This window comes from Oryctolagus cuniculus, chromosome 1 (genome assembly GCF_964237555.1).
Source record: "Oryctolagus cuniculus chromosome 1, mOryCun1.1, whole genome shotgun sequence".
Lineage (NCBI taxonomy): Eukaryota > Metazoa > Chordata > Mammalia > Lagomorpha > Leporidae > Oryctolagus > Oryctolagus cuniculus.
This window is the reverse complement of record NC_091432.1, coordinates 22,236,499-22,260,988: the sequence shown is the minus strand read 5'-3', so window position 1 is coordinate 22,260,988 and position 24,490 is coordinate 22,236,499. Positions and strand designations below refer to the sequence as shown.

The window sequence follows — 24,490 nt, the reverse complement described above, 5'->3', positions numbered from 1 at the left end:
GATTCATTTCAAATTAAGTTTTCTTAGTAGTGTGAGGTAGGAATCAGTTCATTCATAAACACACACCAGTTGTTCCAGCACCAGGTCTAGAGAAGACGATCCATTCACCATTGAGTTACCTGTCATCTTTGCTCTGAATACCAGACTCTCCCATCCAACAGCTTATTTGACATCTCAGCTTAAATGTATAGAGGGCACTCAAAAACTAAGGGCTAAAACCACACTCCTTAGCACTATTCCAGATTTGTTCTCCCCAGTTTTCTGCAGTTCAGGAACAGTAAAGCTGTCTTTCTAGTAGCTCAGGACAGCACTTGGAGCCATCTTTCATACCTTTCTGAGAGCAAATTCAATTGCCTAGCTAACCTTGCTGATTCAGTTTTCAAAATGAATCTAGAGGGGCCAGTGCTGTGGCACAGTGGGTTAACGCCCTGACCTGAAGCAGTGGCATCCCATATGGGTGCCGTTCTAGTCCTGGCTGTTCCTCTTCTGATCCAGCTCTCTGCTGTGCCCTGGGAAAGCAGAAGATGGCCCACGTCCTTGGGCCCCTGCACCCACGTGGAAGACCCAGAAGAAGCTCCTGGCTCTGGCCGTTGCGGCCATCTGGGGAATGAACCAGCAGATGGAAAACCTCTCTCTCTATCTCTACCTTTCTCTGTAACTCTGTCTTTCAAATAAATAAAATAAATCTTTAAAAAAAAATGCTAATCCTCTGCCTGTGGCACCGGCACCCCAGGTTCTAGTCCTGGTTGGGGCGCCAGATTCTGTCCTGGTTGCTCTTCATCCAGTCCAGCTCTCTGCTATGGCCCAGGAAGGCCGTGGAGGATGGCCCAAGTGTTTGGGCCTGCACCTGCATGGGAGACCAGGAGGAAGCACCTGGCTCCTGGCTTCGGATCCGCGCAGCGTGCCTGCCATAGCAGCCATTTGGGGGGTGAACCAACGGAAGGAAGACCTTTCTCTCTGTCTCTCTCTGTCACTGTCTTAACTCTGCCTGTCAAAAAAAAATGCATCAAGATTTGCACTATTTATCATTATCACCACTACCATCTGATCCAAACCACTACTGTTTTTTGTTTGGATTATTTTGATAGTCTTTTAATTTGTTTCTCTGCTTCTGCTTTTCTCCCCATACAGTTTGTTCTAAAACAGCAAGCAGTGATGTCCTTAAAAAAAATGTCAGATGTTGTCGCTTGACTATTTAAATCCCTGCAGTGGCTTTCTATATAACTCTTGGTAAACGTAAGAATTTGTTACATTTATTTTTATTTGAAGTGCAGAGACGGAGAGTGAGAGACTGAAACACAGAGATCTTCCATTTGCTGATCACTTATCAACAAATAGGGCTGAGCCAAACCAAAACCAGGGACCAAGAACTCAATTTGGGTCTCCCAAGGGGGTAGCAGGAACCTAGTACTGAAATCATTGCCTGCTGTCTCCCAGGGTGTGCATCAGAGGGAAGCTGGAGCTGAGACTCCGACCTAGACTCTCAGACATGGGATGTGGGCATCTCACGTGGCATCTTAACTGTTGCACCAAACGTCCACTCTAAACATAAGGATATTTAATAGTGTCCAGTCCTCTATGACCTCGTGGCTTTTCTTAGCTTATCTCCACGAGGGCATTCTTTTGGCTAATTCTATTCTAGCCTCACTTACCTTCTTACAGTTCCTTAAATATGCTACACATGATTCCACCTCAGGGCTTTTGCACTTTCTGTTCTCTTTGCTTGAAATATTATCTCATCAAGTTTCTTCATAGCTTTCTCCTTCACCTTCTCAAAGTCATAGGAGTATTTCAGTTAAAGTTGCCTAAACTGAATATTTTTGGGCTATTATGTCTTTTTAACAATTTTTTATTTATTTGACAGGTAGAATTACAGACAGTGAGAGAGAGACAGAGAGAAAGGTCATCCTTCTGTTGGTTCACCCCCCAAATGGCCACCACGGCTGGCGCTGTGCCAGTCCAAAGCCAGGAGCCAGGTGCTTCCTCCTCATCTCTCATGCGAGTGCAGGGGCCCAAGCACTTGGGCGATCCTCCACTGTTTTGGGCTATTTATAAAAATAGTCTTAGCACACAGTTTAAAAATAGTATATAAAATCTATTTATAATAGCATTAGAAAACATCACATATGTAGGAATAATCTAAAGAAAAATATACAAGATTTCTGGACTCATTAGAAAACATTGCTAACAGAAAAGACAAAGTATATGAGAGTACTTCAAAAGGTTCTTGAAAAATGGAATTAAAATATGTTTATTTCAGTGCATAAAAATTGAAATCCATGCATAGTTTTTTCCTTTTTTAATAATGCATGTTTTTTAAATAAGACCAGTGTCTGCAAATAATAATTGATAGAATTAAAAAAGAGAGAGTGATCCTTCATGGGAAGCAGGATACACAGCAGACTCATAGAATGGCAAATGCCCTAAACAGCACTCTGGCCTCAGAATCAGCCCTTAAGGCATTCGGATATGGCTAAAAATCCCATGAGAGTTTCACAGGCATGGAAAGCCAAGATACTATGGCAAAAAAAAAAAAAAAAAAAAATAAATAAATAAATAAATCTAAATGAAAGATTTCTGTGAGTGAGATCCCAGTGGGAAGAACAGGCCATTAAAGAAGGCAGTACCTTTCTCTGAAGAGAGAAGAGAACTTCCACTTTGAATATGGCCTTGTCTAAACAAGATCGGAGTTGGTGAACTCAAGAGGCTTCCGTATCCTTGGCAGCTCAAGACAATAGCCTCGGGTGATTACTGATGTCATAAATAAGAGTGTCAATTGTTAAATCAACAACGGGAGTCACTGTGCACCTGCTCTCCATGTAGAACTTCTGTCCTTAATGTGTTGTACTATGCGAATTAACGGTAAAACTACTACCCAAACAGTACTCTAAACTTTGTGTGTCTTTGTGGGTGCAGTCTGTTGAAATCTTTACTTAGTATATACTAAGTTGATCTTCTGTATATAAAGATAATTGAAAATGAATCTTGATGAAGAATGGAATGGGAGAGGTAGTGGGAGATGGGATGGTTGCGGGTGGGAGGGAGGTTATGGGGGGCGGGGGAGGAGCTGCTATAATCCAAAGGTTGTACTTTGGAAATTTGTATTTATTAAATAAAATTTTTTTTAAAAGAAGACTAAATAAAAAAATACATGTTTTTTGCAAACTTTTTGAAGACCCCTTATATCTTGTCCATGAATTGGCAGTTTCGGTTGCGTATGTACATTCTCTCCAATTTGATTTATGGCTTTAATTCCACCTTAAAACATCTAACAGTTGCATATATGTGCATGGGTATTAATAAGTTGACTCTCAGACCTACATAGAAATAGACCTAAAATAGCCAAAAATTGAGGGGGAGAGATTAGGGGGCTTACGCTACCAGATTTCAAGATTCAACTATAACTAAATCAGTATGGTGTTGTCACCAAGATATTCAAAGAGAAATGGATCCCCCCATATATGGTCACTGATATATGACAGAATACATCTGAAGTTCAATGGGAGAAAAGCTTTTTGGTTTTCTAAATAATTTGTGCTAGAGTAATAGGATATCCCTGTGGAAAAATATAAAAACTTTGACTCCTATTTCACATCATAGAAAATTAATTTGAAGTGAATCATGTACCAGAATGTGAAAGGAAACAATAATGCTCTTGATGAAAATGCAGGAGAATGTCTTTTGACCTTGTAGTAGGTAGATATTTCAAAAAGCATGAACTATAAAAGAAGAAAATGGACCTTCATTAAAATTAATAATTCCTGCTCATTAAAAGATGCCATTAAGAGGGTAAACAAGCAAACCACAGTCCTAGAGAGGATATTTGTAAGAAATATTTCTAATAGAGGGCTAATACCTAGTAAATGGAGAAAACGCCTTTAAATCAAGGACAACCTAATTTCTTTAAAATGGAGAAAAGAACAGGCACTTCAGAAATAAGATTCAAATGGCCAATGGGCATATGAAAAATATTCAACATTATTCCTCTTCAGGGAACTGCAAATTAAAACCACAGTGAGATGCCAATTCAGCTTACTAAAATAGCTAAAATTAAAACAACTGATAGTACAAAGTCAATGAATTCTCATACTTGCCAGTAGGTATGTAAATTTGTTCATCCAGTTTGGGAAACTGTTAGATCTACTAAAAGTAAATGCATGCCTGCCTAGGAAAATGTGTATAAAATTTCTGATAAAGAAATGTGTAAAAATATTCATTCATAATAGCAAGAACATGGAAACATTGCAAATACCAATCAGAAGGGGAATGGATGAACAAACTGCTGTATGCATAGCACATAGCATTAGACGTCCATCTGACAAAAAATAATAAGCAATCAGTACACACAGAAACATGAATGAGTTTTAGATTGGGGGGGAAGCTATGAATGGATGACATTGTATGTCACATACAAGAGAACATGGTGTTTGATTCCATTTCTGTGAGTCAAGTTTAAGAAAAGGCAGAATAAATCTATGGTGATAGATGTCACAGTATCACAGCCCAAGGAAACCTCCTGGGGTACTGAAAATGTCCTTAGTGTATCTTGAGCCAAGTGGCAGTTGTAGGGATCTATATGTATGTAAAAATTCATTGAGTTGCAAACTTTATATTTTTATTTATCTTCATAAAAGGTAAAAAATAAATTTGTTTATGTAAGACAGTTTAGAATTGTCTAGTGTGCATAAAACAGACAGTTAGCAATAACCTGCATGGAGTAACCTAAGAAAAGCCAAAAGACATAAAATATAAAGGTTTTGCAACTCATAAAACTCATTAACATTGTGCTGATTTTGTTTGTTTTCAGCCCCTGACCTTTTTGAGCCTGGGAAATGCTTACCTTGCGCTGAAGAATATCAGTGGAGCACTTGAAGCCTTTAGACAGGCTTTGAAATTAACTACCAAATGCCCAGAGTGTGAGAACAGCCTGAAGTTGATCCGCTGTATGCAGTTTTACCCTTTTCTGTACAACATCACCTCTTCTGTTTGCAGTGGTAAGCAGCTGTTAAATGTTGACAAAATCGTGAGCTCAAGAGAACTCAGAAAATGGGGTGGGCATTTGGCCTCACCAGTAAGATGCCAGTTGGGATACCTGTGTCTCATTATCAGTGTGCCTGGGTTCAAGTCCTGGCTCCACTCACAATGCCAGCTTCCTACTAATGCACACCCTTGGGAGACAGCAGTTGATGGCTTAAGTAATTGGGTCCCTGCCACCCATATGGAACCCTCAAGTTCCTGGGTCCTGGCCTTGTCCTGGTACAACTCTGGCTGTTTGGAGCATTTGAGGAGTGAGCTAGTGGATGGGAGCTCTTTCTGTCACTTTGCCTCTGAAATTAATTCATTAATTAAGGGGAAAAGGGATACAGAAAATAATTTTCTCAGTTTTCCCCAAGAATTTTAGATCTCTAGTATAATTCTAGATTTAGGGAAGAAGTTAATTTCTTACTTTGTGTGTGTGTGTATGCCTTAAGATAATAAGGCTTAATTCTGTCCCACAACCATCATTAGGAAAAATTGACTAAAGTATGTGAGGGTAGGATGTTCAACTAGTAGAGATAGTCTCTGATTTTTTTTTCCTTCACCTCAAAATCTGTTAATAACCTAGAATTCATGGTAAAGGGTGCATTTTTCTGTCCATGAAGTCAAAATATATAATGAGAGTTGAAGCAATTCTGCCTGCTCAGTGAGACTCAGCCCCCTTGCCTGACATTCAGTGGCATCTCTCGCCCTTCTTGACTCTCTCACGGCCATGGGTGCGTGTGCATGTCATAAGCATATCTGCCAGGGGGAGTCAATATCTAAACCCATTGCAAACTCATCCGTTAGAACCCCCTCTCTGAGAGTCCCATGGAGCTTGATTATTTGCATAACCTTCACTATAAGAAAAACCAACCGTGTGTTTCACACTCTGCCTTGAATTATAATAGGTGCAGTTTACATATGTGTGAATCCTCAGTGCCACAGTAGAGCATACAGTGGGTGCTCTGATAATGTTCAAATTAGATTGTAGTATTTAAGAAAGGGCTATCGGTGCAGCTCCTTCACTTTGCATATTTGAAACAAACAACAAAACCTGACATCTGCTTATTCATTCAAGTTGTGTAAACGACATTGATAATTCCAGGTAGATTTGGGACCACAAACTGGTTTATCTGATTCACTGCTCCAGACTGTCTTAAGATTTTAATTACTAGAACACAGTAAGTAGTGCATCTGTGTTCATATTTCAGAGCCCAACTGTTCAGTAAAGAACCATGTATCTCAGTAGTGCACCTGCATAGCTCAAGTGTGGATCAGTATTGAGCACAATCTCAATCTAAAAGAGTGCTAAGGTTCTGAAACTGTTTTAGCAAGGCAGTGGAATGGAGGGGCTAACGCTAGAATCATACAACTTTCTGTCCCCATTAAAGTAACTTGTGTCTTTATCTAGATGATGAAAGATAATAAAACCTGAGTCATACACCTATTTGGAAGATGAAGTGAGATCTTTATCATATATTAGATGTTGGATAAAAGTAGGCCATTAGGAGTTCCTGGTGAATGGGAAGTACTCAGAACTTTAAAGGTGCAAATTAAGCATCTTTATCTTCTTATTTAGCCTAGCATTGTGGTCTTTTAAATGTTGTAAGTTACCTAAGAATATCCTTGTGAACAGGATTTCACATGGAAAATGCACATTATCTATTTTTCCACAAACTTTTTGAAATGCCCTCATATTATTGGCTCCAATAAAACAACAGAAAAAGAGGGAATATTGTGTTTAGCTTTCTATGGAGTCATTAACAAAATAAATATTTAGTCCCTTTTACATGGTAATTAACTAATTTACTAATTAAGTTAGCAGGTGTTTGCTCGAATTCGCTAGGCTGAAAGAAGTTGTTACTGCCAATAGACCTAAATGAATTAGAAGAGACTCCAATCTCTGCTAACATCTTAATGCTGTTCCTTTGTCATAGAAATGTATGCTTTTGCATTTCTAGCTTTAAAAACATATTGATAGTACTGTGCCACCTTGAGTATTGAATTTTTCTTAACAGTATTTTTGCATTACTCATTTACAGAGTAATCCTGCTCACTCACAGTTGCTTTGCTGAGTTGCAGCTTTGAAAAGCTCAAACTTGGAAGGAGCAAAACCTCAGTAGAAACCATGAGCTTATATTTGAAATCTAAATAGTTGCATCTACTCCAGTTATCTGTGAGATTTAGTAAGTGGATGATGGAAAAAAAAAACCTCTGAATAATGGTTAGCATTTCAGTACCTTCATTGAAATCACTTGATTCTGTTTGCTTTTTTTCTTTTTCATCTTTGTAGTATTGAAATAAGCTTCATAAGTTGTCTTGTCTGACATATTACCTACTTAAAGTATTATTATGACAGTTCAAAGGTTTCAAGAGATTGACAAAGTTTGTGATTATTTTTCTGAATAACAATCAAGGAGTTCACATTATAATTGTTCTTTGTTAGATAAGCATTTAAGCTGCCTTATCCACCCCCTTTCCCAACATAAATAACACTCTTTTGAAAGTCTATTTGAACATCTATCATTTTAAAAGCCTTTCAAGTAAGCATTTTAAGATCAAAAATAGCTAAATGCTCATGGAAAACCATTTTAGAAATTATTTATTTGAGACCAGCACCGTGGCTCAATAGGCTAATCTTCCGCCTTGCAGCGCTGGCACACCGGGTTCTAGTCCCAGTCGGGGCGCCGGATTCTGTCCCGGTTGCCCCTCTTCCAGGCCAGCTCTCTGCTGTGGCCAGGGAGTACAGTGGAGGATGGCCCAAGTGCTTGGGCCCTACACCCCATGGGAGACCAGGATAAGTACCTGGCTCCTGCCATCGGATCAGCGCGGTGCGCCGGCCGCGGCAACCATTGGAGGGTGAACCAACGGCAAAAGGAAGACCTTTCTCTCTGTCTCTCTCTCTCTCTCATTGTCCACTCTGCCTGTCAAAAAAAAAAAAAAAAATTTATTTGAGAGACAGGGAGAGAGAGAGCTCCTTTTTACTGGTTCACTCACTAAATTTCCTGCAGTGACAAGGGCTGGATTAGTTCAAAGCTAGAAGCTGTGAGCTCAGTCCATGTCTCCCTTGTGAGTGGTAGGAATGCAGTTACCTAAGCCATTGCTCCTGCCTTCCAGGATCCACATCAGCAATAAGCTGGAGTCAGGAGCCAGAGCTGGGCATCAAATACAGGTACTCTGATGTGGAAGGCGGGTGTCTTAATCAGCATCTCAACAGCTAGCCTAAGTGTTCACCCTGGAAATACTTCTAAAATAATCTCTCTGACCAGTATTATTGCCCTCCCACAAATTATATTCTTTAATGGTCCATATTTAATAACTATTTTACAGCAACTGTGATACAGTATAGTATCTTACATAGTATGAATTTAATGATAAAATTTAGGGAGTATGTGAACCTTAGGAAATATTTTACTGTTTTTCAAGTATAGTCATGGAATTTTTCACGCAAATTTTCAGTTTGTTTCTTGGATGCCTGTACAGGTAATGTATTCTATTACCATTGAGTACTGTTTCATTCAACATAAAGATACAGAATCACTGTATTACAAATGATTTTTCTACCTTTAAAGACTATGATTGGGACTCACTCTATTTGTACAGAATCATCCGACCTTTTTTCCAAGCAGAGTTTATTATCCGACACCCTCTGACTAACTACCACTGGTGTGTGTGTTCTTGCAGCAGCTGCTTTGTCTCTGCTTTGAAGAGCATTTAACAAACCCCTCTTTCTTACAGTGAATTTTATGCCATCACAAGTTCAAGGACTCTGTAAAGGAAAACTTAGTAGGTTAATTTTTAAATTGCCTACTTTTTTTTTTTTAGAAAAAAAAAAGGGTTATTTATTTGAAAGGCAGAGGCAGAGAGATAGAGATAGAGATAGATAGAGAGAGAGAGAGGTCTTCTATCCAATGGTTCACTCCCCAGATGGCCACAACAGCCGGAGCTACACCAATCTGAAGCCAGGAACCAGGACCCAGGAGCTTCTTCTAGATCTCCCATGTGGGTACTGGGACCCAAGGATTTGGGCCATCTTCTACTGCTGTCCCAGGCCATACCAGAGAGTTAAATTGGAAATGGAGCAGCCAAGAGTCAAACCTTTGCCCATATGGGATGCCAGCACTACAGGTGGCAGCTTTACCCACTGTGCCACAGCACCTCCCCTCAATTGCCTGCTGTTGATTTGACTATAAAAGAGAAGTTGGTGCTCTCAGTTTCGATTAAACATTTTATTTTGGCAGTTTTGAAGTACATCCTGTTTTTCCACATTTATAGATTTGTTATTTTATAATTTTATTTAACTTAAACATAACTGAATTGGTCACTTTAACAAATCCTTAAAAAAAAAAAAAGATTTATTTGAAAGGCAGAGTTACAGAGAAAGAGAGAGAGAGAGAATCTTCATTTGCTGTTTCACTCCCTAAATGGCCGCAACGGCCTGAGCTGCGCCGATCTGAAGACAAGAGCCAGGAACTTCTTCCAGGTCTCCCACATGGGTGCAGGGGTCCAAGCACTTGGGTCATCTTCAGCTGCTTTCCCAGGTGCATTGGCAAAGAGTTGGATCGGAAGTGGAGCAGCTAGGACTTGAACTGGAGCCCATATGGGATGCCGGCACTGTAGGTGGCAGCTTTACCTGCTACACCACAGCACCATCCCCTAAGGCCATTTTTAAAAGTAAACTGGAATCTGTTAAATTATAATGATTTTAAACATGAGAGATTTCTCAGAAGTGCCCAACATTAAAACAAGGATTTTTTGTAAAATTTATTTTTAAATCAGGTAGATAGAAACAGGCCAAGATCTTCCATCCACTGGTTTACTCCCCAAATGTTCCAACAGTCAAGGCTGGGCCAGGGCAATGCAGAGAGCCCAGAACTCAATCCAGGTCTCCCATACTGGTGCCAGAGGCTCAGGTACTTGAGCAATTGCTGCTTCCCAGAGTGCTCCTTAAGAAGAAAATAGGGGGCCGGCACTGTGGCTTAACAGGTAAAGCTACCGCCTGCAGTGCCAGCATCCCATATGGGCGCCAGTTCGAGTCCTGGCTGCTCCACCTCCTATCTAGCTCTCTACTATAGCCTGGGAAAGTGGTGGAAGATGGCCCCAAGTCCTTGGGCCCCTGCACCCATGTGGGAGACCCGGAGGAAGCTCCTGGCTTTTGGCTTCTGACCGACTCAGCCCCCGCCTTTGGGGCCATTTGGGGAGTAGACTGGCAGACAGAAGCCCCCTTTCTCTCTCTCTCTCTCTCTCTCTCTCTCTCTCGGCCTCTTTCTAACTCTGCCTTTCAAATAATAAATAAATATATCTAATTAAAAGAAAAAGAAGAAAATGGGATCAGAAACAGAGCAGCTGGGACTCTCTGTTCCTCACTTTGAGGGCGGATGTAGGCATCTCAAGTAGCGTCTTAACTGCTGTGCCAGAAGCCTGACCCAAGGATGTTGTTTTGATTGGAAAAAATAAAGGTGCCACAGAGAGTGAAACTTAATGAAGCAATAGTGGTTCTAATATTTAATGACCAAAAAATATAAAAGAACTTAATAATGTGAGCAAAATGACTAAATATTGATTCTGTTCAAGAGTGCAGAAATACACTGATAGAGCAGTACACCATGATGGTGCAATTTGCAAGCATTTGTTGCTCCAAAATACTTTTGAACACTTTCCTCTGTTAACTTTACTAATTTGTAAATAAAAATGTTACATCTAACAAAAATGTACTACTACTTAAGTAGTATATGTAAGTAGTACATTTTTCTACTGCTAAGTAAACTCTCCTATTATGTCTGTAGTGTGTGTTTTACTGTACTTTAATATCCTTCATTCAGTATTATTTTTCTTGTATTAGAAAGCAGAAGGCCAGTGGTAGGTTATGCTTACTAGACTTTGTTTCCCTCATGCTTACAGGTAGACCACAAGCAAAAAGCTTTGATTTTATGTCAGTTTACCTGACATAATTAAGCATTAAACCCAGGATATCTGGACTCTGGTCTTTATTCACTGAGACTCACTTAAAACTGTTGGCCCAGATCTTTAGAAAGTAGAATAAGTATAATAAGGAAGAACTCAGATATTTTTAGAATTTTATATAAGTTTCTCTTTAACATGTATTTGATTGCTTTTGCCTCTAGTAGAAAACAAAGAATTTTCAATTCAAATGAATGAGTTTCAATATCTTTTACAGTGTACAGATATTCCCTTCACAGTGTTTCTAAATTTATAGTATGTATTTGCATAAGTCCTGTGTCCTTTTGTAACTTGTTTCATTGCCTGTGGTTTTAGTCTGCATTCTTCAACCTGAATTTGTGTGTAGATGTATAACTTGGCAACTTAGAGCGATTTTACATGGACATCAATTTTGAAGAAAAAGAAATGCTGCATTTTGCTGCCCTCCTGTGGACTGTCCAGCAGATACTACCCGCAGTTCTGGGTCCTCTTGCTACATTTTTCATAAGAGTTAGTGAACATACTTGCCTTTTTTAAAAGATGGTTTCATAGATCCAGTTGCTATAGCATTTTTAATATGTGACTGCTAGTTAGCTAACCTCCCTTTATTTCTGTGAAAAGAATGATAGCTTTGCTTAACTTACTACAGGTTTCAGAATCCTTAGATGCAGGTACATCCTGCAACAAAGTCAGATGTAACTCTTATTTCATTAAGTGTCTAAGTGCTTACATTATTTAAAAGGCCTTTAATTATTTTGTGAATAAATAATTCCTTGACATGTACTTATGTGATAGGAGAATAAGAAACCTTTGTGAATTTATGAATCTGGAAGCAAGGCTCATGGTTGGGTCCAGTCACAGTTGTTCAGTAGTGTAGAACCAACATTGAAACCTGAGTCCTTTGCCTGCTGAGACCAATTCGGTTCTTTTTCTCAGTAAGACAGACTATTCCACCACCACTGATTGAGAGGATTCGTGTCGGTAGATTCTCAGGACTTTTTAGGGTAGTGTTGTAATCACTGCACCACACATTCCTACACAAAACATGGATCTCAGCTGGAATATGGAGGCAGTCAGTGAACCTGAAAGCACATCTAGAATGAGCTCTTTCAGTTTAACATGTTACCTGGATCTTTTCTGAATCTTGTGTCACTAGATTGCCACATAGCCCTGGCCTTTACACGGAAAATCTGGTGGCCATCCATGCAATAGTTCTCTTTTGAGATTTCTACCATTTAGCTTTCATGACCAAAAGGTAACCTTCAGTTTTCATAAGAATTTATGAAATCATAAGAATGTAATACATTCTTATATATCTTATATATCATAAGAATGTAATACAGTATGTATCAGATTCTGATGACCATTGATTCTACACTTCAACCTCTGAAAGACCTTGTGTATATACGAGTATGAATGTATGTATAAGTACACACACACACACACACACACACTTCCTGGCTTTTAATGCCAATATTTTGTCTATCGATAGAAAAAAGTCTTTTTTTTTTTTTTTTTTTTTTTTTGGATTCTGAGGAATAAGTCTGTTGGCCATTGTCTAAGATTTTTCCACAATGGTCTATGCAGTCATTATAGATTGAAATTTTTTTAAACATTTATTTATTTACTTGAAAGAGTTACACAGAGAGAGAAGGCAAGGCAGAGAGAGAGAGAGAGACCTCTTCCATCCACTAGCTCACTCCCCAATTGGCCGCAACAGCCAGAGCTGAGCTGATCCGAAGCCAGGAGTCAGGAGCTTCTTCCGGGTCTTCCATATGGGTGCAGAGGCCCAAGGACTTGGGTCATCTTCTGCTTTCCCAGGCCATAGCAGAGAGCTAGATAGGAAGCGGAGCAGCCAGGACTGGAACTGGCACCTAAATGGGATGCCGGCACTGCACGCGGCAGCTTTACTCACTACGCCCCAGTGGCGGCCCCTATAGATTGAAATTTGATAGTGGATATAATTTTCTAAAACAACAAAACACTTCTTTTCTTTCAGCCATAAGAACCTGAATGTGGTTTGTTCATTCATTCAACTAATACTTACCTACCATGTACCAGGCACTTATTCCATGAACCAGAAATCAAACAGAAGAAAATTTTGTCTCTTATGGTGTTACATTGTAATAAGAGGAATCAGAGGTGATAATAAACATAACAAGTTATTTAGTATGTTATAAGGTAACTGCTGTGGGGAAAAGAAGCATGGAGGGGTGTAGTTGGAGTTATCAAGGAAGGGCCCATTGGAAAATGAACTGTTGAGCAAAAACTTAAGGAGTTAGGAGTCCTAAACTAGACAAACACACAGCATATGTAGTTGCAGTGGACATAAAGAGTCAGTAGCAAAGGTGAATGGGAAGGATAGAGCCAAACTTTTACTGCTTTGCAGACCATTGCAGTTGTATGGACTGTTACTGTAAGAGACAAATGATTTGGCAGGTTTTGAATAGAAGAGGAGAATTAGGTGATTGATATTTTAACAGGATTCCTCTGACTGCTCAGCTTCAATGAGGGTAGACTGTGGTGGGGTAAGGGCAGAAGCAGGAAGATGAGTTAGGATGCTTTTGCAAAAATATCAGTGAGACATTAGGCTGGCTTGGACCAGTGGGGTGGCAGGTGAGTAGGTGATCATATTTGAAATATAACAGGACACTAGAAGAAGGGAATTGAGAAATGAAAGGTCACTGGTGTCTCCTAAATTTGGGACCTGAGCAGCCAGGTAGATAGTGGTGCTATTTAAAATGAGCTAGTCTAGTCTGAAGAAGGAGCATGTTTAGGCAGAAAAACAAGTTTGATTTGAGCATTTTAAGTTTGAGTTGCCTAGTAAATGTTTAAGTAGAGCTGTTGAGTAGGTAGTTGAATGTGTGAGTATTATAATGGTCAGTGAAGAGGCCCAAGCTAAAGATACTAATTTGTGAGTCATAGACATAAGAATAGTTCTTTTTTTTTTTTTTTTTGATCACAGACTTGGAGGAAATTTCCAGAAATCAGTGAAAAATAAGAAATGGATCCAAAATGAATTACTAGGGCATTCTTGCCATTTAGAGTTGAGAAGATGAAGAAGAACTTTAAAGAGTAGCCAGTAAAGTCATAGGTAAACTAAGTACTTTGTTTTAGAAACCAAGAGGAAGAAGTATTTCCAAACATGATCCAGTGTGTCATCATTGTTGTACTGGCGAGGTATATCTAGTAGGGTGAGTTGGATGAGGACAGAAAGGAAAGCCCTGAATTTTGTGACATGGGAGTAATAAAGAGTTGTGTGAAATGGGTTTTGAAGGAGGTGAGGGAATGGAGATAACAACCAATGCTAATTTTTTTTAAGATTAATTCTTTTGAAAGTCGGTTAATGGGGTGTGGGGAGCGGGTGGGAGACAGAAATATCTTCCATCCATTGGTTCACTCCCCAAATGGCCACAACAGCCGAGGCTGGGCCAGGCTAAAGCCAGGAGCTCAGAGCTTCTTCCAGGTCTCCTACGTGGGTGCAGGCGCCCAAACACTTGGGCCATCTTCTGCTGCTTTCCCAGGCCATTAACAGGGAGCTTGATTGGAAGTGGAGCAGCTGGGACATGATCTGGTAACCAAATGCAATGCCAGCATCGCAGGCAGCAGCTCTACCCAGTATGCCACAACACTGGCCCCAACAAGCAACTCTTTAAAGGAGTTTTGCTATAGTGAGAGCAGAAGAATGGGATGTAGTTGGAGGGGGCTATAGAATTGAGTATGTTTATTTTTGTTTTTATTGTTCTAAAAGCTAAGTATCGCAACATCTTTCATAGGAATGGTCCAGTAAAAGGGAAAAATTGAAGATACAGGAAATAGCTAATTCCAGAAGCAAAGTTCTTGAACAGACAGGAGGAGATGGGATCTAAGGTATAAGCAAAGAGGCTGTCCTTAGGAGCAGGGACAATGCATTGGTAAGGATGTGTGTGTTGAAAGATTTGATGGTGGGATTTCTCATTGCTTCTCAGCAAAATAGGAGAAATGTCAGATGCCAATGAACAAGGACCAAGGTTATTGGAGATTTGATGAGAGGAAAGGCTGGAAACAGTTGTTTCAGAATGTGAATTGCATAGAGAGGTTTCTGACTTTGACAACTGGGTAGGTATCAGTGTGTTATTGGAATAACCAGTTCAACAGCACACAAATTCATTTGATGATGCCTCTTCTTCCCTCAGAAAAAAACGCATAGGGTGTGAAGAAAATGCCAAGCCTAGAATCTTAGAAAATGCAAATATTTAAGAAACAGAACCAGTGAAAGAGGTAAGGGGGATAGCAGGAGAACCAAGAGGCAGCTGGGTCCTGAGGGGCAGCAGAACAGAGGTTTGGGAAGGTTAGCAGGTCCTGTGTTGGTTGCTAGGGTTTGGCACAGATGTCGCTAGAGATATACATGCTTTAGGTGGCACTTTAATTGTATTATTTATGGTTTATTTTAGTGGACACTAGAAAAAAAATACGTAGCATGTCAAACCTTTATAAAAAGTGGTACTGATCTTTCCCTTAAGGCTAAACCAGCGGAAGGAAGACCTTTCTCTCTGTCTCTCTCTCTGTCTAAAAAAAATAAAAAATAAAATAAAAAAATAAAAATAAACTGAAGCCATTTAAAGAAAACCATGAAGATAATTGTACTGATACCTGTGGAAAAATCTTGACAGTAGTTTGTAAATGAGTGAAGTATGAGAAGGTCTGGTTTAACTGTCTAGAAGGTCATTGGTAACCTCATTTCATCAAAAGCATTTTCTGTAAAATGGGAAAATAGCTACATTAAAACAACACAAATAAATTTTAGAACAATGTAAATGTGAAAATGAGCTCTCTTTAAATAATTGACTTATCAGTAGAGTTCTTAGCATAGTTTCTAAAATGTAACTCATTATTTCATCCTGGCACTGAGGGACTAAAATAACTTTTAAAGAAACAGGAAGGGGCCAGCACTGTGGTGTAGTAAGTGAAGCCTTTGCCTGTGGTGCCAGCATCCCATATGGGTGCCAGTTTGAGTCCCGGCTGTTCCACTTCCAATCCAGCTCTCTGTTATGGCCTGGGAAAGCAGTAGAAGATGGCCCAAGTCCTTGGGCCCATAGACCTGCAGGGGAGACCTAGAGGAAGCTCCTGGCTCCTGGCTTCAGACTGGCCCAGTTCAGCTGTTACAGTGATTTGGGGAGTGAACCAGCAGATGGAAAACCTCTTTCTCTGTCTCTCCCTCTCTCTCTGTAGCTCTGCCTCTCAAATAAATAAATAAATCTTAAAAAAAAAAAAAAAAAAAAAACAGGAAAGTATGCCATTTGAAAACATATTATAATAATAGGATACAAAAAAAGAAAAGCTTTTTTTAAAGAAATTACTTGTTAGAAACAAAAGTAATCATGTTTGAGATAAAATGGAAAAATTTTAATAGATAATTGCAGAAATGGGGCACTTATCAGGAGGGTCTCCTCAGCCTCAGAGTGTAATACACACAAAGCGTGTGGTTCTGTTCTGTTTCACCAGGGCACTGGAGCTGAATCACTGCAGACTTGGCTCTGATACTCCCAGAGGACTGAGACCAAGGGCAACAACTAGTCTGTCACTTTGGGCATCTCCCTAGCACCTGAAGGCATGCAGGCTGTGGAGGTTCTGGAGCTTGTCTCTAGGCTATGGAATCTAATGTTTATCAGCTTGCAAATAAGTTACAGATTTATCTCTATGAATTACAAAACTTAACACCTGGGGTGTAGAAATGCTGGGTGCCAGAGTTAGGATCAAGTGTCCAAAAGGAAGTCAGTTGTGTTTTTGAAACATTACTTTATGTTTCCATCACAGTTCCGCTTCTTTCTACTCTGTGTAGAGGTGAGACACCTACTGGACGGCATTATTAATCATATTTCATGACCACTCATCTACTGAGAGGGTAGGGAAGTTGTGTTTAAGCATCTTTCTTTCTGTATAGGCTCCATTCTGCACCCAGAGCATCCTATCATTTCCTGAACTTACATCGCAAAGTGATTGTGCACAGCAACAAAACTATATGGAAGGGGAACAGGATGGTATCCATCTCTTTATGTAACTCCCCCAGGTTATTTTTTTTTTAAGATTTTATTTTATTTTATTTGAAAGTCAGAGTTACACAGAGAAAGGAGAGGCAGAGAGAGAGAGAGAGAGAGAGAGAGAGAGAGAGAGGTCTTCCATCCACTGGTTCACTCCCCAATTGACCACAATGGCTGGAGCTGTGCCGATCCAAAGCCAGGAGTCAGGAGCTTCTTCCAGGTCTCCCACACAGGTGCAGGGGCCCAAGGACCTGGGCCATTTTCCACTGCTTTCCCAGGCCATAGCAGAGAGCCTGGAAAGTAGAGTAGCTGGGTCTCGAACCAGTGCCCACATGGGATGCCAGCGCTTCAGGCCAGGGCATTAACCCACTGCACCACAGCACCAGCCCCTGAACAAGCTATTTTTAATATGGTAACAGTTGTAACAAAATGCAGTTGTCCTTCAGCCCTCTGGTAGGAACTAAAGGACTGACCTAGACACACTTGAGTATAATGAGTTGGGTGAATTAATTGGATGTCATCCAATTCCTTTTTCAATCTTCAGTTTTTAGTCATTATTCCAGATGTTCTTGGAGATATTTCAGGTATATGGTCTTAAGCTTTGCCATCTTACGTAGCAAGTATTTACATTACTCTTCCCTACTCAGAAATACTGCTTACATTAAAAGAGCACACAAGCACAGTCTATTCTTCATTGATAAAACAGGCTCTTTGCGAACTTTTCTTTTAGCTGATTTGTGTCTCAGAACATTCTTTTTATGTACTGTGACACAGCTGAGACAAATTCCCGTCTCTGGAATATTTTTGTAAAACAGTGACCCCTTTTACAATTAAGGCCTTGGGCAGTCTTTCCTTAGTTCCCTGACTTGTGGAAGTAAAGCAGTACCTGGCACAGTGTTAGTCAGGTTTGGAAATCAGGTGACTGAGGCTGCCTGTCATTTACATGTGGGCACATATGTGTGGACATGTATCGACTGGTATGGGCTTTTCTCTCCCTTTTTCTTTTGTTTGTAGTTGTTACTACGTTCATACTAAGTTATTGTGCCCTTTGGGAAAACCTCAGTAATAGTTCCTTTTCCTTAATCTACAAAGTCTGTTTAGTTATTATCTTGAAGTTGCTATTGAAAGAATATGGCTGCCGGCGCCGCGGCTCACTAGGCTAATCCTCTGCCTGCGGCGCCAGCACCCCGGGTTCTAGTCCCGGTCAGGGTGCCGGATTCTGTCCCGGTTGCCCCTCTTCCAGGCTAGCTCTCTGCTGTGGCCAGGGAGTGCAGTGGAGGATGGCCCAAGTACTTGGGCCCTGCACCCCATGGGAGACCAGGATGAGCACCTGGCTCCTGCCATTGGATCAGCGTGGTGCGCCGGCCGCAGCACGCCAGCCGCGGCAGCCATTGGAGGGTGAACCAATGGCAAAAGGAAGACCTTTCTCTCTGTCTCTCTTTCTCACTGTCTACTCTGCCTGTCAAAAAAAAAATGAAAAAAATGAAAAAAAAAAGATTATGGCTTTGGATTCATCTTCTTATTTAATTGCTTTTTATAAGAGTAGGCCTAAATGTGTCATTCAGAATTTTCCATCCTCAAAGCAGTTTAAGCCTCCTTAATTGTCATGCCCAATCACCTAGACAGTTCACAGATATCCAGAGTGATGATTATGGAAAGTAGCACACATACCAATCACAGCGGGGAGAGCTGGAGGTCACTGGCAGTTGATAATGCCTGTGGCATGAGCAGGACTTCTGATTCCTGCTGTATCCTGTTCTCCTTGGTGATGTGAATTATAGCTGGAGAAAAACCTAATATGGATTTTAGGAATAAGTTTGCCACCTCTATCACGGTAACACTGGCTAAAAACCATGAATATGAAAAATGGAAGAGATTAAGAGATCCTGGAACCCGTGCTGCCTATGTGTAGAGTGGCCACTCAAGGTGAGTGCCTCCATTGACTTCCATTCCCTGCACTTTTCACTTGAGTTCGTGCACTGGCTTCTGGGACTGAGGTTTTGGTAGGTATGCACCACACACAGTGCCTCTCAGCCCACACCTGTGAAGTGGGAGCTGCAGTCGGGGAATGTGGGAACTTTGTTCCTGAAATACACAGACGTTCCTTGGTAGACAGATTTCAGTGTGGTTTTTCTATGGGGTTTTGAGGGATTTGGGGTAAATTTTTATTTGTTTGAGAGACAGAGAACTCCCATCTGTTGGTTTATTCTCCAAATGCCCACAGTGGCTGCGGCCGGGCCAAGCTGAAGCCAGGAGTTGGAGGTCAGGAACTCAGCCTAGCTCTCCCAAGGGAGAAACAGAAACCCAACTACTTTTGAGCCATCACCACTGCCTCCCAGAGTATGCATTGCAGGAAGCTGGAATTAGAACAGAGCAGAGGGGCCAGTGCTGTAGTGCAGCGGGTTAAAGCCCCGGCCTGCAGTGCTGGCATCTAATATGGCTGCCAGTTTGAGTCTCGGCTGCTCCACTTCTGATCCAGTTCCCTGCTAATGCACCTCAGAAAGCAGCAGAGGATGGCCCAGGTCCTTGAGCCCCTGCACCCACATGCAAGACCTGGAGAAGCTGCTGGCTCCTGGCTCCAGATTGGCTCAGCTCCAGCTGTTGTGTCCATTTGGGGAGTGAGCGGATAGAAGGATGACCTCTCTCTGTGTGTCTCTACCTCTCTGTAACTCTTTCAAATAAATAAAATCTTTGAAAAAAGAAGAGGAGGAAGCAGAACCGGAGTAGAATGGAACTAGGACTCAAACCAGGGATTCCAATATGAGTTGCTGGTATCTTAAACTGGTGCCTTAACTGCTAGTTCAGACATTCACCCCTCTTTATTTGCTGTAAATTTTTAAAATATTTATGTATTTGAGACACAGAGCTCAGCATGTTTTTTAAACCGTATTGTAAATATTATAGTGAATATGTATGCCAATGAAAAGAAAAGTTCTAGGCCTTGATGTTAACCTTGTTATTTAGATCTTTTGGGACATTACTGGACTCAAGTTCTGATCAGTTATGGAATAACTGGAATCCTGGATTCTGATTTGAAGATACTGTGCTTATAATTCACTTTACCTGAAGAGTAAAAAAGACCAAGCAGCCTTTGAAGTTTTGTTAGCATTGGTGTAGGAAGGTGGTGAAACCTGATGCTCCCCACAAGCAGTCTGATGGCACGTGCTTCCCCACTGCTCATCTCTCTCTGTGTAGTTTGTGCTGCAGGACCAGAATTAAAATCTGTTGGTTTTCCTACCAGAGTCATTTCCCCAGTGCTCAGGTGCTACAGGAGAGAAGCGAGGCAAATGGCAAACCCTCAATATTGTGGGTGACTAGGAAATCTGAGTCCTCCTCCCATCTGTGTGTAGGCTTATTCTCAGAACTGAGCCAAGCTACTGGTTACAAGAGTCTGGTGCAAACAGATAAGCTGAATTTAAGCTCATTGACAAACCTAAGAACTGTTATATTGCTTATTTTTGTCAAATCTGTGGCAGTAGTAGTAAAAGCCTGGTGTATCATGATGCCAGAGTGGGGCAGCGGGGTGGGGGGGGTCCTCTTTTCTGCACTACATATGGAACTCTGCTTCCTAGTTCTGTGTGTGCACATGTTTTCTGCAGCTCCTCCCCCTACTCCCAGAATGCCAATCTTATGTGTCCTTGAAGGTCTGCTTCAGCCACCTGCCCTACCTGGGCCTCTGATCGTGGGTGATCCTGTAACCATTCAGCTCAGCTGTGCCTCTCCCGTGGCTCTGGGGCTTGCACCGTACTCATTGCATACATCTAAGACTCTCTGATCCCAGACTTTTCTGTCTCCAGTCCTGTTTTCATTTTCATCCCTTCTCCCACCGTGCTCTCCATGTCCTCCTCCCAGTATTGAGCAAACAGAATGTATTTCAGTGAGTCATGATGACATTTTGAGTCTGAACTACTCAGGACACCTCAGTAATAAAAGAGTAATTAACTTGAATATGTCCAGTTACCCACTCTGGATGCACATGTACATATAATGTTTTATGGAGGGAGAAGAGGAAGCGAGTAGCATTATCTCACTCACCCACTAGAAGTTCACGTATCTGATAGGCAGCTGTGTTCTCCCAGCCCCAGACTCCACTCTTTCTAGTGGGCATTACAAATTAATGTTCCTTTGGTTCTCATTGAAAACTGACACCTATGGGTACATCACTAAGTCTGAAGAAGGCTGTTGGCTTTGTTTCTTCAGTGTTCTTGCTTGAGAAAATTTCCCTAGGCTGAAGGAAGCCAGAAATCTAAACTAAAAATTCTGACAAGAGCTGTGGCAGCTGATTGTTTTTTTTTTCAATACACTTCCTTCATAGAAAACTCTTTAAACATCTAAGGGATGCTTAAATTCCCTGTTTAGAGATGGAATCTGATCTTTCACATTTCTGGAAGAAGTTATAGCTGCCTGGACATTGATTCCACACTGAAGTCGTTTCTAAAACAACCTGTACACATCGTGGTATCTGTCTCAGTCAGCCCTGACTTGACTTCCTATGCACAGATCAGCTCCACTCTGAACTCTGGCAAGACCAAGAGGCCAGATTCACTGCCAGTCCCTGCTCTGCCTGTTCTGAGAGGAGGCACGGAGTGTCAGCTCACAGCAACCAGCCCCACTCTGAACTCTGCAGAACAGATGCTCCTTCCATGTGTGAACAGAGGATTCCCTGGGATGGACTCGACTCTGGAATATGTAGTAAAAAAGGAAAACATGCACACTTGGGGTCACGCGCTCTTCTTTATTTATTTTAAATCCTCTTCTGATTCATTCACCTCACCAGGAGAGAAGGGCAGTGTACACCTGAGATTGCTGATTTTATGTCTTTAATGTGGTCTGTTTTCTATCTGACATTGCATTTTAAGGTCAGTAAGTACATAACCATTACTTCAAAACCTCCTGCAAAGAGGAGGAATAACTTCTAATCTTCACTAGCTGGGGAGGATAACTGTGGTTGACAACAGTTGATTGAATGTTTCAAAGTGGCTGGAAGAGAGAATTCTGAATGCTCCCAACACAGAGAGATGATAAGTATCAGAGGGGATAGATACACCAGTTACCCTGATCTGATTATTATACATTGTATACATGTGTTGAAGTGTCACACAGTGTCCATACCAAAAAAAAAAAAAAAAAAAAAAAAAGAGATTTCTGAATAACAAGTCTAAAGGGCCATTACTTCTTTGTTTTTTAAGATTCATTTATTTATGTGAAAGAGTGACAGAGAGAGAGAGACAGCAAGATCTTTCATCTGCTGGTTTACTTCCCAAATGACTACAACTACTGGACCTGGGCCTGGGCCAAGCTGGGAGCCTATAACTCCATCTGGGTCTCTCATGTGGCAGGGTCTCAAGTTATTGGACCATTCTCCACTACTTTCCCAAGTGCATTAGGAGAGAGCTGGATCAGAAGTGGAGCAGCCAGGTCTCAAACTGTACTGTAGGGGATGCTGGTGTCACAGGTGGTATCTTAACACTCTGTATCACAACACAACCCCCCTTTTAAATTTTTTTTTTAAGATTTATTTATATGAAAGGCAGAGTCACAGAGAAGGAGAGACATAGGGAGAGATCGTCCACTGGTCCACTCCTGTCTACAATGGCCGAGCTGGGCCAGGCTGAAGCCAGGAGCCTGGAACTCCATCCAGATCTCCTACGAGGGTGCAGGGACCCAAAGACTTGAGCCATTTTCTGCTGCTTTTCCAGGCACATTAGCAGGGAACTGGATCAGAAGTGGAACAGCCAGGATTCAAACCCAAGCCCATATGAGATGCTGATACTGTATGTGGTAGCTAAACCTTCTGCAACACAATGCCAGCTGCCATTGAAATCATTTCTTTTGTCTTCCTCAAATAGCATAGAGCAGAAGAAGTGAGACAATTCATTTGTCTCTCAGGTGTAGCCATAAGCAGCCTAGATTTCACTCAGATGCAGAGTTCTATATACTTATGTAAGCAGTGCTTTTATTAGTAGTGTTTCCCAAAATTCCCTTACAGCAGGACAGCAGCTTATCTCTCCATTTCAGATAAAGAACCTAGACACGAAGAAGTAGACTGATTTGCCCAGGTTCACAGACTCAGGCTTCAGCTAAGGCAGAATTTGAATTCACACCATAGATGTTCTTCTTGCTAAAACGTCTCTTGGACTCTGTTACAACCTCTGAAAGTGGAAATCGTGAAGGTGTCTGTTCCCCGTGAGGTTTCTTTCTTCCTCTTACTCCGGGTGGCACCGAGACCCCACCTGCCAGCTGTGGTAGAAGCTTTGCAGTAAAATTTGAAGTAGTTTTATGTATCAGTGACAAGCATCTGAAAAATACTCTTTTGTTAACATTGATTTATTTTACTGCCTTTTCTAAACAATGGATATTTTACTAAAGAAATAAATGTCATGAAATAATATGATGAAGTACCATTAATTATATTAAGAAATGAAGCATTTGCATGTTACTTTTTTTTTTTTTTCGGACAGGCAGAGTGGACAGTGAGAGAGACAGAGAGAAAGGTCTTCCTTTACCGTTGGTTCACCCTCCAATGGCTGCTGCTGCCAGCGCGCTGAGGCCCGCACACCATGCTGATCCAAAGCCAGGAGCCAGGTACTTCCTCCTAGTCTCCCATACGGGTGCAGGGCCCAAGCACTTGGGCCATCCTCCACTGCCCTCCCGGGCCATAGCAGAGAGCTGGACTGGAAGAGGGGCAACTGGGACAGAATCCCGCCTCCTGACCGGGACTAGAACCTAGTGTGCCGGCGCCGCAGGCGGAGGATTAGCCTATTGAGCTACAGCACTGGCCTGCATGTTTCAAAGTTACATTTTTACCCAAAAAAATCAGTTTCATAGCTGCTTAATTTTGAGTGCAATTGGGTAGAAAGGGAAAAAGACATATACTATGAAAAGTCACTCATATGTGTTCAGAGCATGGTGATGTCCATATTACCCATCCAAATACCTTATATTTTAACTGAATGTACCACAATTCTTCCTATAAAATAACGGCTATGGCTGGTGCCGCGGCTCAATAGGCTAATCCTCTGCTTGCAGCACCGGCACACCGGGTTCTAGTCCTAGGCGGGGTGCCGGATTCTGTCCCGATTGCCCCTCTTCCAGGCCAGCTCTCTGCTGTGGAGGATGGCCCAAGTACTTGGGCCCTGCACCCCATGGGAGACCAGGAGAAGCACCTGGCTCCTGGCTTCCGATCAGCGCAATGCGCTGGCCGCAGCGTGCCAGCCGCGGTGGCCATTGGAGGGTGAAACAACGGCAAAAAGGAAGACCTTTCTCTCTGTCTCTCTCTCTCTCACTATCCACTCTGCCTGTCAAAAATAATAATAACTTGGCTAGAAGGCAGAGAAAGGAAAATGTAGTCTAACATAAACTCATTAGAGCAGGGATAGTTGAAAACCTTCAGAATTTCCCAGTGTTCACGAAATTTTTAAGCTCTGCAACTTTGCGTTCAAGTTCAAATTCTAGCTGCCATTACAAAACAGTTATTGCCGGCACCGTGGCTCAATAGGTTAATCCTCCGC

At 41.5% G+C, this 24,490-nt stretch overlaps 1 protein-coding gene across 6 annotated transcripts in view; it reads left to right on the top strand.

Annotated features, from left to right (window-relative positions):
- TTC17 (tetratricopeptide repeat domain 17) overlaps positions 1-24,490 on the top strand; it is a 147,674-nt gene that overhangs the window by 53,947 nt on the left and 69,237 nt on the right. For all 6 annotated transcript variants that reach the window (XM_017346067.3, XM_002709063.5, XM_051826131.2 and 3 more), the window contains one exon: positions 4,808-4,994. In XM_017346067.3, the coding sequence (XP_017201556.1) occupies positions 4,808-4,994 (187 nt within the window). The remainder of the gene's footprint in view (positions 1-4,807; positions 4,995-24,490) is intronic.